The sequence below is a fragment of the Aspergillus flavus genome, chromosome 1 (assembly GCF_009017415.1).
Source record: "Aspergillus flavus chromosome 1, complete sequence".
NCBI lineage: Eukaryota > Fungi > Ascomycota > Eurotiomycetes > Eurotiales > Aspergillaceae > Aspergillus > Aspergillus flavus.
The window spans coordinates 1,285,565-1,300,494 of record NC_092406.1 but is presented as its reverse complement, the minus strand read 5'-3'; the positions used below and the strand labels follow the sequence as shown (position 1 = coordinate 1,300,494).

The 14,930-nt window shown below is 48.9% G+C and overlaps 6 protein-coding genes across 6 annotated transcripts; 2 read left to right on the top strand and 4 right to left on the bottom strand.

Annotated features, from left to right (window-relative positions):
* Nucleotides 1-1,576: 1,576 nt before the first annotated feature.
* Nucleotides 1,577-2,446, bottom strand: F9C07_483 (putative integral membrane protein; the record flags this gene model as incomplete). Its single annotated transcript, XM_071511275.1, has 4 exons — nt 1,577-1,647; nt 1,805-1,957; nt 2,085-2,279; nt 2,362-2,446. The coding sequence occupies 4 exons, from the start codon at nt 2,444-2,446 to the stop codon at nt 1,577-1,579; spliced, it is 504 nt and encodes a 167-aa protein (XP_071365557.1).
* Nucleotides 2,447-4,444: 1,998 nt separating this feature from the next.
* Nucleotides 4,445-4,675, bottom strand: F9C07_482 (uncharacterized protein; the record flags this gene model as incomplete). Its single annotated transcript, XM_071511272.1, has 2 exons — nt 4,445-4,610; nt 4,662-4,675. 2 exons carry the CDS (start codon nt 4,673-4,675, stop codon nt 4,445-4,447), a joined length of 180 nt encoding a protein of 59 aa, XP_071365556.1.
* Nucleotides 4,672-14,889, bottom strand: F9C07_2278906 (non-repetitive nucleoporin). Its single transcript, XM_041288828.2, has 7 exons — nt 12,927-14,889; nt 11,956-12,859; nt 9,427-11,901; nt 9,290-9,378; nt 8,609-9,238; nt 6,676-8,556; nt 4,672-6,613 (listed from the first exon to the last, which is right to left on the bottom strand). The coding sequence occupies exons 2-6, from the start codon at nt 12,239-12,241 to the stop codon at nt 7,945-7,947; spliced, it is 4,092 nt and encodes a 1,363-aa protein (XP_041141401.1). The 5' UTR covers nt 12,242-12,859; nt 12,927-14,889; the 3' UTR covers nt 4,672-6,613; nt 6,676-7,944.
* On the top strand, nt 5,934-7,211 carry F9C07_481 (alpha-ketoglutarate-dependent taurine dioxygenase; the record flags this gene model as incomplete). Its single annotated transcript, XM_041288820.1, has 3 exons — nt 5,934-6,613; nt 6,676-7,010; nt 7,099-7,211. The coding sequence occupies 3 exons, from the start codon at nt 5,934-5,936 to the stop codon at nt 7,209-7,211; spliced, it is 1,128 nt and encodes a 375-aa protein (XP_041141400.1).
* F9C07_479 (uncharacterized protein) lies at nt 12,717-13,332 on the top strand (the record flags this gene model as incomplete). Its single annotated transcript, XM_041288821.1, has 2 exons — nt 12,717-12,859; nt 12,927-13,332. The coding sequence occupies 2 exons, from the start codon at nt 12,717-12,719 to the stop codon at nt 13,330-13,332; spliced, it is 549 nt and encodes a 182-aa protein (XP_041141402.1).
* Nucleotides 13,737-14,753, bottom strand: F9C07_2227349 (protein rot1; the record flags this gene model as incomplete). The annotated part of the gene is made up of 4 exons (XM_041288829.1): nt 13,737-14,036; nt 14,087-14,265; nt 14,326-14,440; nt 14,529-14,753. The coding sequence occupies 4 exons, from the start codon at nt 14,751-14,753 to the stop codon at nt 13,737-13,739; spliced, it is 819 nt and encodes a 272-aa protein (XP_041141403.1).
* Nucleotides 14,890-14,930: the final 41 nt, after the last annotated feature.

Sequence of the window (14,930 nt, the reverse complement as noted above, 5' to 3'; positions counted from 1 at the left end):
AGACGCAGCCAGTGATGCCCAGCGGTTCCGCGACGTATTCCTCAACCAACAGCGGCGGGAGGCTCAGTTAGAGGCTGAGAAGGAGGCCCGGATTGCAATGTTGAACGCAGATCCGTTCAACCCGGAAAACCAGCGGCAGATTGAAGAGATCATTCGCCAGAATGCGGTGACAGAGAACCTCCATAACGCCATGGAGCATCATCCGGAATGTGTGTTCAGCCCTCTCCTTCCTGCGACAGAATGACTTTGCTAACTGCCATAGCGTTCGGTCGCGTGACCATGTTGTACATACCAGTCGAAGTCAACGGCCACAAACTTAATGCATTCGTCGATTCTGGCGCCCAGGTCACTATCATGTCCCCCGAGTGTGCGACCGCGTGCAACATCATGCGTCTGGTAGACCAGCGATACGGGGGAATTGCTAAAGGAGTGGGCACTGCGAATATCCTGGGGCGCGTCCATTCGGCTCAAATCAAGATCGGAAGTATGTTCTTGCCATGTTCTTTTACCGTGATGGAAGGCAAGCACATTGATCTCCTCCTGGGTCTGGATATGTTGAGGCGGCATCAGGCCTGCATCGACCTCAGGAGGGGAGCACTGGTCATTCAAGACCAAGCAGTGCCATTTCTGGGAGAGGCAGATATTCCTAAGCATCTGCAAGATGGATTCGAGGATGAGCCTTTGGTCAAAGGTGCTGACGGTGCCGAAGTCGGCGCTCGGACGGGTGCAGTTACTCATCAGGCACAAGGGCCCGGTGGCGCCAGCTCATCTACGGCACCTCCGTCTCGTCCAGCTCCGGCACAGTCATCCCGGTGGCCACAAGATTCCATCGCGAAGATCACCGAGCTCGGTTTCACTCGGGAGGAGGCTATGCGGGCACTAGATGCAGCTAACGGGGACCTCGACGGGGCCATTGGCTTTCTGATATGACATGTGAATTCCAGATGCTATAGATTACGAAATCTTGACGTGTTTCCGGTACCTTACCGCTGCATCACGCCGTCATTGAGCGGTGGAGACAGCGACTGTTGCCCAGATATCCCAAAAATCCTGTAATCGACTCGCGTCGTTGGGTGGATGAGAGAGGACTCTGAGGGACGGGCGGGGCGTGTCATTGGTCGAGAGACACCCCCCATCTGCATTTCAGTTATATCGGCTGCAGCTTACCGCATTATCAGCTCCATCCTTGGCCTCCCTGGCCTGTGCCCCTTGTGGCGCTGCTGGTCGAGTCAGCGTAGCGGTCTAGTCTCCCCAAGTATGAATACAAACATTATCTGTACTTGCGGTGAATGCATTCTATGCTGTGCCTCGTAAATGAAGTCTCATGTAAAGTGGAGCCTCTTCGTCTATTTATTTTCATGCCTTTAGATCAGTCACGTAGCCCTAAAACTAAGTAGTTCCACTGCAGAAGGTGGAGCGCAAGATTCCAGCCTCGCATTGCGATCTAAATTTGCCATTGACTCCTCCATCCGTGATCTTGAAATTATGGTACTTTCAGAAGTACTAGTATTAATCCCAACCCGGACCTATATTCTACTCTAATCGGTCTATACACGGGGCCCAACCCATGTCCAATTTACTCACTCTTAGATTTACTCAGTAGCTTCCCCCGCAACCTAAAGAGCATGTCCAACGCCATAAACGCCCCTGGACCAAGATTAGCCGCCACTGATCGCCGGGCTGAAACCGCGAGACATAAAAAAAGAAACAAAGGAAAATGATAAAGAAAACATAAAACCACAAGCGTGAAACAACCACAAAGAAAACAAAACAAAAAGTAAAAGTAAAATAGAAGTAAACTTACCAAGCATCACATAAGGCGCATACAACATAGTCAAATCCTGCTTCTGGGCGACTGTGCGATCATCCCAGCCCCAGACCTCCGCCAAGCAAGCACTCGAGGTCACGAATGATTGAACTCCAAACACCAACAAATGCATCGGGACCAAGGGATCATCTGTCAGTATCCTTTCTGTTAGCTTCCGATATTTACGACATGATTTATTACCCGACTATCACCATTCATCCCCGACGGTCAAAAAAATAAAGAAAAAAAAAAAAAAAAAACTATTAGGCTATTTTACCTCTGAGCAAAGCGCCAAGAGCCCAGAGACTCAGCGGTGCGTGATAGACAAGTTCCATTGCGATAAAGGTGGAGAACCACGCCGGAGCGGGCTCCGAGAAGAATTTGTCATGGTAGGTTGCTATGTAGAAGGAACGGATTTGGTGGGAAAGATTAGTCTGGAGGATGGAGGGGAGAAGGGGGACTGTGTCGACCACTGGATTGGTGCGTTAGTATTGTTCCAATGTACCGATATGTATGTGGAGAAGCCTTCTTTAGGGGGGGGGGAAGAGATTTACGGAAAATGATAGGGAGGTGGATGGCGAAAAATATGAAGTAGATTAGGTCGCGTTTTCGCGATATGAGAGATGCATATTGCACCATGATGTCGTATCTAGGAGGTGGCAATTGGCTGGATTTGATTAATCAAATATCCTTTCCTCGATATGTATGCAGGTATGTTATATGTGGTATGTGTGGGATAGAGGTCAAAAGTTCTCGAGAGATAACGTCGTGACTGCTGTCAACAAGCGGAAAACCAACATGAGAAGTCAGATCAGGTGATCCACAGGGACAGCAAAATTAGGCAAGGGAGGGAAGAAAAGGACGGGAAAAAGCAAACATGCGCAATCTCTCTAAAGGCCCCCGCTGTTCATCGATGACCCGAGAAACTGGGAAGAAGATACGCAGGACTCCAATTTGCTTTTTTCTCACTGCACGAGGCCTAAACATAGCTTAAGCTTAGGTACGTGGATCGCTACCTCCTATTATTTTTAACGGTTAGTTAAGTTTAGTGTCCCAAGAACAGTGACCCGGTGGTTGGGACTCAATGCTAATCGGTCTCTTTGCTTTTTCTGAGATTTTGACCTTGCATCATATCATGCTTTGATCTTATCAGTTGAAGATATCCTGAACAGCAATTCCAGGAAACACTCTCGACTCCCCACCCCCTTCCCTCGCCGTACACACAAGTGATTCCGACAGGGGATCGAGGACGGCGTAACCGCCAACGGGTAACTACACGAGACACCCGGTTTTAGGAAGTCTCACCGCAACTTTTACGGAAGAGTCCTTTGCCCCCTTGTCCGTGTCCTTGGTGAAGTTTGTAGTGCAAAAGCCCCTAATTTATGATGGCCCCTGGAGCTGATCGTTACCTCGACTTCCCGCCGTTCCGGAACCAGATTGGTTGGAGGAAAAAGTACTGCAAGGAAGAGCTGCGCTCCCAAGCCTCTCGCAACCTGCAGCATTCCCCACCAATATCATTCACATTTTCTTTTACGCATTCTGCAGCCCAATCCAAGGAATTTTTCGAATGATGGCCTATGATGTACTTTTTATGTCGGTCGTCTTCACCAGTAGGACCGGTCCGGTCATCCTTGGGGCGGGAAAAAGTTGCTTTTTTAGCGCCAAACCATGGATAGTACGAGGACTAGTCGATTGACATGGGTACCTTAGGAGTTGTGTCTCTTTCCCCGGAAGTTAGGACGGAATTTGACCGCCAGTATAATTGCGAGGTCTCTCACAAATAACCTTCGCAAGGTAGCCACTACCCGACCGTTGGCGTCAACCTTGCAAATCCTTTGCTAATGGAATCCTTGGTCCCGTAAGAAAATCTCGGAAGTGTCTCTGAAACCAGACCTTGGTCATGAGCTCCAGCCAGACAAGTGCCGAGGTACCTCAACGTTCGTAGTAGTGGTCAGTCAACACGATAGACACAAGCATTTAGGCAATATGCCGGATGGCTGCAACTATCGGCCTCAATTGCAATTCGACTCCTCCAGGCCCTGAGAAATACAGAAGTGACCCCCAATGTAACTGCTGTTTGACCAAGAACTGATCTATCTATCATTTTGTACGATACACATGTACATACATAGTACATGTTCCGTACAGACGTACATTATCAGACCGATGCCCTAAATCCTCGGTCGAGGCTTCGATGGATCTTCCAAAACGGCTACGGAACGCCTGCTACCGCTTCACGACGGCACCAGTGGTCCTTCGCGAGAGCAAAAGTCCACTGATGTGCCTTCTGTGGGGAACTTTTTTGATAAAGAGCTCACGGGGGGAAAAGGGCCGCATGGCCGAAATGAGTACTCCGATATGAACGTCATGATCGCCTTGGCTCCAAACGAGCCCCCTCGGCTCCATTGAGCCACCCGGTAGCGGGTCAAAATGGCTACTAAAAATGTTTAGGATTGTTCTTTCAACCCACTAGAAGCCACGTCGAGGAAAACCATGTGTGACCCAAGATTGGGACACCAAGGTTTTGATTCATCTCCACTCGACGGCGGGTCCATAACAACAACAAAAACACTACCCGATTGCTTCATTGGGCAACTCCATAGAAAATTTGGAAAACAAAAGGAAAAAGGGGGAAAATTACAGTTTATCGGAAATATTCTTTCTTTGGTCGATCATTACACCAAGGATTATTCCAGTCAAAGCAATAATTTCATTAGTGGCGAAAGAGAAGCAACGCAGAATCTCAGTGTCGCACCCACCCGTTATCACATCAATAATCACTCCACCGACATCAGCAGACAAGCTGTAATGTCCAGTTATTGGGCCACAAGTTACATAATGCATGAGGTCTTACAGTAGTACGAGCATTAACGGGGACCCTACCGGGATATTACGCCCTTTTCCTTTTCCTTTTTAGCTTTTTTTTTTTTTTTTCTTTTTCTCCCAATCGAAAGGGATGCAAGGGGATGCATGATAGCCGCGACTGAAAGCTACTATAAGACACTGGATGGGGACACTATTTACTTATTGGTACGGCACCGATGTATCTCGGGCGACTACTGCACCAACATGCAATTCCGCGAGCCTGTTACCGGGGATCGAGGAGACAGACCTAGGCTAGCGATATTGGCCCAACGTGCATGTTGCATAGGCTCCACCCTCGGCTCCTTATCGTTCGTCCGGTTTGCGCCAGATTGAGCGGTGAAACCGCACCAGAAACAAATGGAATACACACTTACAGACAGAGCCAGTCCACCGGAGCACGCCGGGAGCAGGAAGCAGACTGTGCCCATCGTCGGCGCGAGATCCAATCACTATAGTAATCGGCGACCTGTGCCCGACATAGTTGCAGCTATGAGGAAAATTGCCCTGCAAATCCTTTGTATCGTCCGATGCGGAAGCTATATGAAATGTACGCCGAGGGACCCATTGGGTCTCTTGACCGCTTCCCTCTGACCTTCTCTAACTCCTGCTTTGTCTGATCGTGTCTCGTCTGTTCTGTTTATCCCTCTCATCGCTTTCACCCTTTTGGAACAACGTTTAAAATTTTCATTTTTTTTAGGGCCTGCTTTTTTCTGACTGGCCCGTCGACCTGCCGCCGTCCTCTCCACAACCCCCGGTCTAATCTGTCGAGACCCGTTCAGGTCCTCAGGAGCGAATCCTGTCCCCTGTCGTCATGGCATCGCATTCGCTCGAGACACTTTTTTGTTCGCCGCCATGAATAATCTTGCGCATCCCAAGCGCAAGGTCGCTGCCGGAGATGAAAGGGATAGCACATACGGAGTAGTCTAGTCATGTTTAAGCGAAGCTCCGTTGAATCCTTAGATCGTTTGTGCCGCGTGGTGGCATTACATCCACTTTTACCCAATATTCCATTTCTAAATTGAGCAATGGCCTTTTTTTTTTATCAAAATGCAATGACACTGGATGCGATATTATTTATACTCGTCTCCCTCTCATCTAAACTCCTATCTCTTTTCTTTTCTGTCTCATCAATATCCAACCCATCTTCTAGCAAGGATTTTTCCCTCATCATTCTTAATTCTTCCGCTTCTATATTTTGTAATCTCCCTTGACATAAAGTTTTAATAGCTTATCCTCGTCTAAGGCTGTTTCCATTCTCAACATGCCATCAACTGCCCCTGTCATAAGGCCTAAGAGCCAACCCGTCAATGCTCATAAGGAAGAGAGCCCCATCAGTTATGACATTAACATCCCCTACGTGGATGTCAATGGGGAGACCACCGCCAGAACCAGGTACCCAGAATATTTGCCGACATGGGACAAAATGTGGTTCGATCCACTGCCCCCATTCCACTATGACGATCCCGCGCTGCGCGTAGAGGATAGGTCCAAGCCTAACCTCTTGACTCCGGAAGCTAAAGTGACCGAAATCCAGCCGAAAATCGGCACCATTATTGAAGGCGTTCAGCTGAGCCAGCTCTCAGACGCCGCGAAGGATGAGCTCGCGTTGCTGGTTTCCGAGCGCAAGGTCGTCGCATTTCCCGCGCAGGATTTGATCGATGCTGGACCCGAGGCGCAGGAACAGTTTATGCGCCATTTCGGAAAACCGAACTATCAGCCTGTTTCTGGAACAGTGCGCGGCCACCCCGGCTTCCATATCATTCATCGCGACGGCAACAAAGAAGAGATCTCGCGTTTCCTGTCGCAGCGCACGACAACCACTCTGTGGCATCAGGATGTGAGCTACGAAATCCAGCCACCAAGCTACGTCATGTTGGGTCTTCTGGAAGGCCCAGAAGTAGGAGGCGATACCGTCTTCGCGGCGACCGATATGGCCTACAAGTATGCGCTCTTTTGCTCCAATTTGCTGATACCCCAAGATTACGGAGACTAATCAATTCTAGGCGTCTCTCTCCTACTTTCTGCTCCTGGCTCGATACCCTCCGGGCCGTTCACTCCTCCGCCAAAATGATCAACCACGCCCGTCTAACCAACAGTCTCGTCCGCAAAGATCCCGTGGATACCGTCCACCCACTGGTCCGGGTCCACCCCGTAACGGGCGAGAAATGCCTCTTCATCAACGGCGAATTCATCACCAAGATCCAAGGTCTCAAGGAGCCCGAACAACGCTGGCTCACCGAATTCCTCATGAACCACATCATCACGGGCCACGACTTCCAAGCCAGAGTAAGATGGCAACCAAAGACCATCGTTATCTTCGATAACCGCTGTACTCTTCGTAAGTTACAACCCTCATTAAAATCCCTTCCACCCACCCATCCAAGCAAATCCCGAAAGAAAAAACAATTAACGGTAAAAACCCGCAGACTCAGCAATCGTCGACTACCTAGACGATGACTACGGCGCAAAGCTCCGCCACATCTTCCGTCTGACCGCACTAGGCGAGAAGCCCATCCCTGTCTACGATCAGTTCGAGTAAAAAAAAAAAAAATACGACAGCATCAGGCGAACAGCACATCGTCTTGCAATTTACGAATCATCGCTTTATCATCCCGGGCGTTCTGCGAAGAGTGCAAAAACCTATTGAGCGTTACGTTACTTCTGCTTGAACCCGGGTTCATTATTTTTTATCTTTTTCGGGAAGGAGTGCAAAAATCGTTGACTTTCTTTTTTCTTTCTCTTCTTCGCTGCATAGCATGCGTGCGCGGCATACGACTTATAATTCTTGGTTTTTTTTTCTCTCTTTTTCTCTGCTTGGGATACCTATTCTTGTTCGACGCGATAGACGGTTGGATATGACTTTGGATTTGGATTTTGGTAGTTTAGACTTGTTAATCTCTCGCGAGAACTAGCTTATAGACATTGTTATTTGATCTACTTTGATATTGGTTGTTAACAGATTTCTCCTATTTTGATCTCGAATTAAAGATAGTACTTATTATCCTTGATACTATAAGACAAGACCCTACTTTATTGTAGAAATCTTACATCTGTACATACAAACCACTCAATATTCTTAAATATATTGAATGAATGATCTAATGAGGACATATACCTGCTTGCCTACCCTGCACAGCCAAAAAACCTATGATATGAACCAACAGACAACAAAGAACTCCAGATGGCTAGCTAGTACAGTGGAATCAACGCACATAAATTGACAATAATGATATAATTTCTTTTTAGTTGCGCCACATAAGTGCATCCATTAATTACCGCAGTATATCTTCAACCCGTGTCCGCAGCTCATTGGCCAATTGCAATTGTTCCGGGGGAATGTTGCCGCCCTGTTGTAGCAGGAGCAGGGTCTCTGTGATGCGTTCGGCAACCACATCACTGCCGAAGACAGTTCCGCCTAGGCGGACGGTGTCGTGGAACCAGTGCTCAATGAGATAGAGAAGGTCCTTGGCGATGTATTTCCGGTTGGTGCCGTGGAAAGGTGCCTCATCGGTGTAGTACATGGATTCGAGGACAGTGTAGAGAGTTTCGTGAGCGACTCCGAGGTCGAGGAATAGATCGACAACCCATGTTGCTGGTCCAACACCACGTTGGTGTTCCAGCGCATAGCGCTCAAGCATGGGCAAAAGAGTAGGGATCGGGAATATTATCTCGGACATGCGCAACCGGCTTCCCAAGCTGCGCACCTTATCAATTACAGCTTCATATGGCTGAGGCTCGCCATTTTCAACGGTCTCGTCGTGCAGATCTTGTAGCAGGTGTTGCCACGTGGACCGGATATCTGCTGGGTTCCTGTGATCGGCTAAGTAGAATATTTGCAAGCAAATATCGTAGTAGCTTGCAGGGTCGGCATATTGGTTGAATAACTATAACTTGTCAGTGGAGGTGGAGTTATTTAGCGTGATTTGGTTGGCCTACCGTGCTGATATCCATGATGGGACCGTCAACATCTGCAAGAACCTGCGACCTGCGTTCTGAGGTTAAGCGCTTATCGTCTTTCAGACGCTGCAGAAGGTCATCCTGAATGTTCGCAAGATCTATGAGATTCGAGATATCCTGCAACAAGCGCTGTCGGGGCTGTCGCCCAACATCCGGCGTAAATGTCGAAGCGTTGGCCCTGGCACGGCCTAAATACTCAATTCTACGACCGAGAGGGAGAGTAAAAGCGCTCTGTGCAAGATGGAACTGAACCTTGGCAGCTTCGAAAAAGCGCTCTGACTGAGCATAGTACCTCCATAGAAGGTCTGCATGCGCAATATCATCCGCCGACTTCCGCTCGAGATAGGTAACCACGAATGCGGAGTTTGCATGAAGCAAGCGCTCGCTCCAGCCTTGCTCTAAGTACCAGTCATACAAGCTGGTCAAGAACACCTCATCGACAGAGTCAGAGATAACGCCATAAGCTTCGTTCTTGCGCTTGGCAACGACAGTGAGTTGTCCGTCAACAACACCAGGGTCGTGTGCTGCAAGGTTATCCACAGCGATTATAACCTTGAAGATCAGATCATAACATTGTTTTCTGAAATAGAAGTAGTCACTCCGAGAATCCTATCGAGCACATCAGCATTTGATATTCTCGAGCAAATCATATTGACCCACATTCTCCGGACGACCATCGACAATCCACGAAAGCGCCATATTAGCTTTGTCTGAACGTGCAGCAACATTGAGTGCAAGCTGGATAGCGCCTAGAGATTGATTAGCGCTGTCTTAGCCGAAGACTATTCAGTACATACCAGCGAAAAATTGATTGGAGATAAAGTTTTCCACTGCAGAGACCAGGTAATCCATTGGCAAGCTCTCGGAAACCTGCTGGAATAGGTGAAGGCTTTCATTGAGTAGATTGCGGCCTAGTTCAGAGTTAGAACCAGCTTCAGTGGCTCTCTTGAGCAGCTCCTGAGCCTTGAAGATCACCACATCCTCGGCGCTGCAGAAACTGCCGCACCGCCGCCGCAAAGCGTCAGCGACCGTTTCCACATTGGATCCTTTAGCAATGTTTCGGTTCACGATTCCCTTGACCAGTTCCTTCGCGATATCGTGGCCCTTGCTAGTACTGAAGAGCTCCTCGAAGGTGAGCTTCATGAATCGCTGCTTTGAGTCATCTGGCAAAGTGGCAACAATCTCGTCAACCCGTTCATCAAACAGAACTAGAATGAATGAAATGCCTTCAATGGTGTGAGATACAAGTTGAACAAGGGAATGCAGAGCGCGATGCTCCGCTTGAAGCGCAGTTTCTTCTTGCTTGGTTGACACTCGTGCCAGGGCCTCAGGTCCGCTTAGTCCCTCAATAAAGCTCTTGTTGGCTTTGAAGAACTCCTGCAACGCCGATAGATCACGTTGGATAGTTTGCAACTTTGCAGATGGAACAGAAGGCAAAATGGTTTGTGCCCCGCCTGGGGAGGGTCCAACTTTAGCAATTTCTTTCCTCCAAATTGTACGTAGCAGCCGAGACATGTAAAGAGCAATGCCTGCATGCCGGGGTGACGGAACCACAGAATCGATCGCCGGTGTAGAGTTGTCAGCTACCGCGTTTTCATTCATCGTGGGTCTGCCTCCATACTCAATGAAGACTTTGCGCGCAAATTCGAGCACATGGGGGTCATTTATCTGGGTCAGGCGCGAGTCTGCGGATATCTCCACGCCTTGGCCGCAGGCAACCGCGAGAGCAGTTGCAAGTGTTTCACTCCGACCATACGTACGAATAAAGTTCTTCACTTCACCTTCTAAGCCTTCATCACCGTCACCACCGCCGCGAACTAAGGCTGCAAACATGTCAACAAGACGTCGTCGACGAATGATATGGATGCCAGTGTTAGTCAAGATGGCAATTTCGGCGGCCGGGTTGTCAAATTGAACTGCAAGCTCGTTACCAAAACCACCTGGAGTGGCTAAGGCCGCTGTGGACGGGGAGCAAAGACCGACATCTTCTGCCCTACTACCCAGAGACAGCCAAATAGCCGTCTCGGAAGCATTGCCAGGAATGACATTTTCTTGGGAACGAGCAACGCGTCCAGAGTCAGGGGAAGAGACGAAGAGCGTATCTGTCTTCTGCGTTGGGTCCTTGCATGTGAAGCAAAAAAAGTAACCAGGAGGGTATCGGACAGTGAACCTGGTAGGGTCAAGAGAATGGATTGGAACCTTTGCTACTGACGGTTGGAAACGCCCTTGACCCTGGAAAGCCGGGCCCATTGGACTGGCGGAACCGCCATCGAAAGGAGGTGTTTTCACGTGGTGAGCCTGCATGCTCGTAGGCGCATTGGTACCGTTGGGTGAGGGTGACCAACTATATGAGCCAGTGGCACTCAAGTAGATCCGGTAGCCAGTAGCAGTTGTAGCCATTAAATGATACCTAGACGCCTCCGCAGCCGGAATAGGACTGATGGAAACGATCGGGACCTTGGGATTCAGAGTCTCGTTCGATGCAATTATATGCCCGATATTGGCGTAAATGTCCATAGCAGGCTTAGTGATCGCTAAAGCAAGGGTACCGTCGGGCTTCATGTGAAATACTCTAATTGTGGACGAGGAAGACAGTGTATAAAGCAATCTTCTGCTGTCATCAATCTCCATCTGCTCTACATTTTCGAACATCTTGTGCGTGAAGCTCGAGAAGCTTAGGCTGGGGGTCAGGGCCCCCAAACGAGAGCTAGTATGGTTGACCTTTGAGCAACGCCCTTGAAACCACTTTTCCTCTTGTTGATACGTGAGCTCATAAACGTCATTGTCGGAAGAGCCACCGAAGAATATGCGACCAGTCGCGTCCGACGACGCGATAACGTGAATGTCCAAGCCACGAATTGACGTCGACATGCCCGTCTGATACAATGTAACCTGGCGTGCACCTGTAGCGGTTGTCTCACAGCCCATGCCAAGTAGAATGACGTCTGCCGTTGTTGATACGACAAGCAAATGTGTGATCGAAGGCAAGAACACGCCAGGGCGAGGTTTAGCCAATTTGACCGCGTTAATGCTGTTTGGTTGGTCTTCAAAACCCACCAGCTGGGGGTTCGGGTGTGTATAGTCCCAGATGTAGAGTGCGTTGTCAATGGCAACCCACGCATGATTCAACTCAGCGAAAAGACCCATGCTCGTAGAGACCTGCGCTCGGTTATACTGATCAAAGATCTGGTCTGGAATGTTATACATCTTCACTTTCTGGAAAGGAGCCCATGATGGGGAAACCGGGATATCATAATCGGACGAGAAGCCTTCTGCACAAGGGGTCAACCATGCTCTATGTGGCTCAAAGCCCTGTGTTTACTTACGAGAAAGGTAGCTGTCTAGGTCAGGGTAGCGGGCTTCTTGGGTGAGCGTATCATTGACAGTTCGAGCTGCGCGCTCCTCAGTGCTTAAGGTCTGACTTTTCGACTTTGAGGCGGCCGGAGGAAGCTTCGGGAGAGAAGCTGGTGAAGGTTGCTCTGCGGGGGCAGGAGCTGGTTTCGGTGAGAAAGCTGGCGCACTCGGAACATTGTTCGGACCAGGAGTCTGAAAAAAAGCGCCGGGTAGCGGTCGCTGAGGTGTGAGAGCTGGAGGAAGGTTTGGATAAGACATGATGCTGGCTTGCAGGTTGATAGACGGGCGGCTTTGGGGGGGAAGTCGTCGCGCTCCCCGGCGAGGTAAGTTCGTTCAGTGTAGGAAAATTAAGATACTGAGATTGGTAGAAAGAGAAGAAGGAAGCCGGGGAGAAGTCCAAACTAGACAGGGCGGATGACAGAAATCATCAATGGAGGCGTGTGTTGTTCCTCCAGAGACGGATAAGATTATTCAGACCGAATAACAGTCAAATCATGACAATTCGAAAGAGAGAAACAAAATTGTGCACGGGCCCGAAGATCGTGACTTAACCTCGAACGAGCTCTCCGCCTTTTGGCTTTTGTTTCCGCCGACAAAAGGTCCTTCCGTTGCTTTCTCGTGCCTCAATTGCACGGAACTTAATATAATTCTACTTTTCTACGAGTCGAGGGAATTACCTCTCTAGTCAAAAAATTATCTCTGCCATTTTGAGTTTCTTCGATCTCATCGCATAATGTTCCGCCCTCAAAGACTCACAGCTCGGCTGAACCTGCGCTCAGTACGATGGAATTCGACTACCAGCCCATCTACGCCGCCTTTGATGGCTAAAATCAGGACCGACCTTAAGGTTGCTATGCGTGCCAAAGATACAGCAAGGTGCGTGAAGTGCATGTAGCACACATCTTTCCAAGCGCGACGGCTAACATAGACCATAATATTATAGGTTGAACGTTCTGCGCGCTATCATTTCCGAAACGAACAACTCCTTGAAGACCTCATCCCCGATCCAAACTGATTTGCAACTTTTGTCATTGATTCGGAAGCGTATGACAGGAGCAAAAGATGCGGCACAACAATTCGCTGAGGCCAACCGGCCCGACCTGAAAGAGTCCGAGGAAAAGAACGTCACGATTCTGGAAGAGTATGCGAACCAGGTGGAGACAATAAGCCTAGATGATGTCAAGCAAATTGTGGCACAGGAGATCTCAAGGTTAAAGGAGGCGGGCCAAAAGGTCGAGATCGGGACGTTACTCAAATCACTGTTTGCTCCCGGAGGTGCCTTAGACGGCAAGCCAGCGGAGAGATCAGAGGTCGCTAAGATTGCCAGGGAGGCTGTTTCTGCCCTCTAAAGACATGAACCGATCGGTATGTATATTAGCTACTGTAAAACTGTAAATCTACTTCACTCCACGTTGGCATGGAGCCACGGTCAGTTTCCTTTGCATAAAAATGTGCTCAGAGGTCAAACCTGAGCTTCGAGCCTTCATATATCACGAATCATTAGATCTATATGAACTGCGTAAACCCATACATTCAGCAGGGATAGACAACTTTGGCCGGTAGACCGATAATATTAGATGATTGAACGCCAGACCGAAGAAATTCCTCCAGCGCCAGATTGTATGCAGAACTCCAGTGATCCCAATCCATAAAATACCATACCAAGCATCCCCATTTGACATGTTTACCGAACTCCATAGCTGCTGGGAAGCCGACTGATTAAGGCATCGCACCCTTTGAGCTTCTCGCTAGATCAAGAGTAAAATAAGGTGATGCCACCTAGAGCAGTCGCGAACACCCCAACCCACAGCCACCGGTCAGGGTTAGTAAGCTCCTCCTTTGTGATCAAGTTCCTCACTCCAGGTAACCGGTCCGTGTCGCGGGCGACATGACGTTTACTTTTTCCCGTCTCAGACACGGGGTTCAAGGTCGTTGTTGGCAGCATCTGCGGCGGCTGATACACCAGGTACATTGGATGCATTGGTGAATCATCAAACCTCTTGAGGTCTAGTCGTTGAATGCCGTGATAAGGATCTTTGGAAACCTGGAATGACTAAGATGGGATTAGCGAGGGCAGCATTCAAAGGTGTGGTGGAAAGGTACATTGAAGGTCTCTGTCTGATTGTATCTAGTGTATGTTGCTAGACTTGAGGAACAAGGATCTGAAACTAGCTGGCGGCCATCCGAGGCAATAGGAGTCAACTCAAGGGATCCGTCACTGTTCAAGACGAACTTTCCATGTTGCCATTGCATTATGCCTTTAGGGCACGAAGGATTCACAGCTAAGCATAACCCAGACATATTAGACAGTAGAAGCATCCGGTGCGCAGTGAAATACTAACGATTGGCAACAGCGCGATAGTATGCCTCTTCATAGTGGCCATCCTCCGTGAAAGAGTAGGAGATACCAGTGAGATTCGGTTCAAGGAATTTATCATTTATTGGATCATAAAAGTCCTATTAAGTAGAAGAAAGCGTATATTAGCTTAGAACGGGTGTTGACACTATGGCCTTCGATAAACAAACAAAGCGACGCAGAACATACCGGACCTGTAACAACCTTGCGGGACTTTGTTGACCAAGTGCCCACGAGGTCAGATATACTTGCTGCGCTCACGGCCGTAGCAAGCAGACTTAGAGAAAAGTATCGCGCAAGCATTTTCTCGATATGTTCTGCGACAGATATCAACAGATACTTGGGAGGTGTAGCAAGGGAAGGATCAAGGAATCCCAGGAAGGGTCCAATTCCACGGCCCTTTCTGTGGAGCATATTCAGGCACAACCGTCGATCCAACCACGCAAATCGTCCTAAAAAAGCCAATGTGCCAAGCCACGCTCGTGACACTGATACTAATTCTGAAACAAAGTTGACAAACATCGCCAGATCCAGTAGTTTGCCGTGGAGTACTCCGTACATGCCACTTTATCTGCTCTGGTTACCAGTAGT

Coding starts and splice junctions, on each gene's coding strand:
- F9C07_2278906 (XM_041288828.2), bottom strand. CDS start 12,241: ATGTCTTATCCAAACCTTCCTCCAGCTCTCACACCTCAGCGACCGCTA. Junction 9,379..9,426: donor CTCCAATCAATTTTTCGCTG/GTATGTACTGAA, acceptor ATCAATCTCTAG/GCGCTATCCAGCTTGCACTC. Junction 8,557..8,608: donor CCATCATGGATATCAGCACG/GTAGGCCAACCA, acceptor GACAAGTTATAG/TTATTCAACCAATATGCCGA.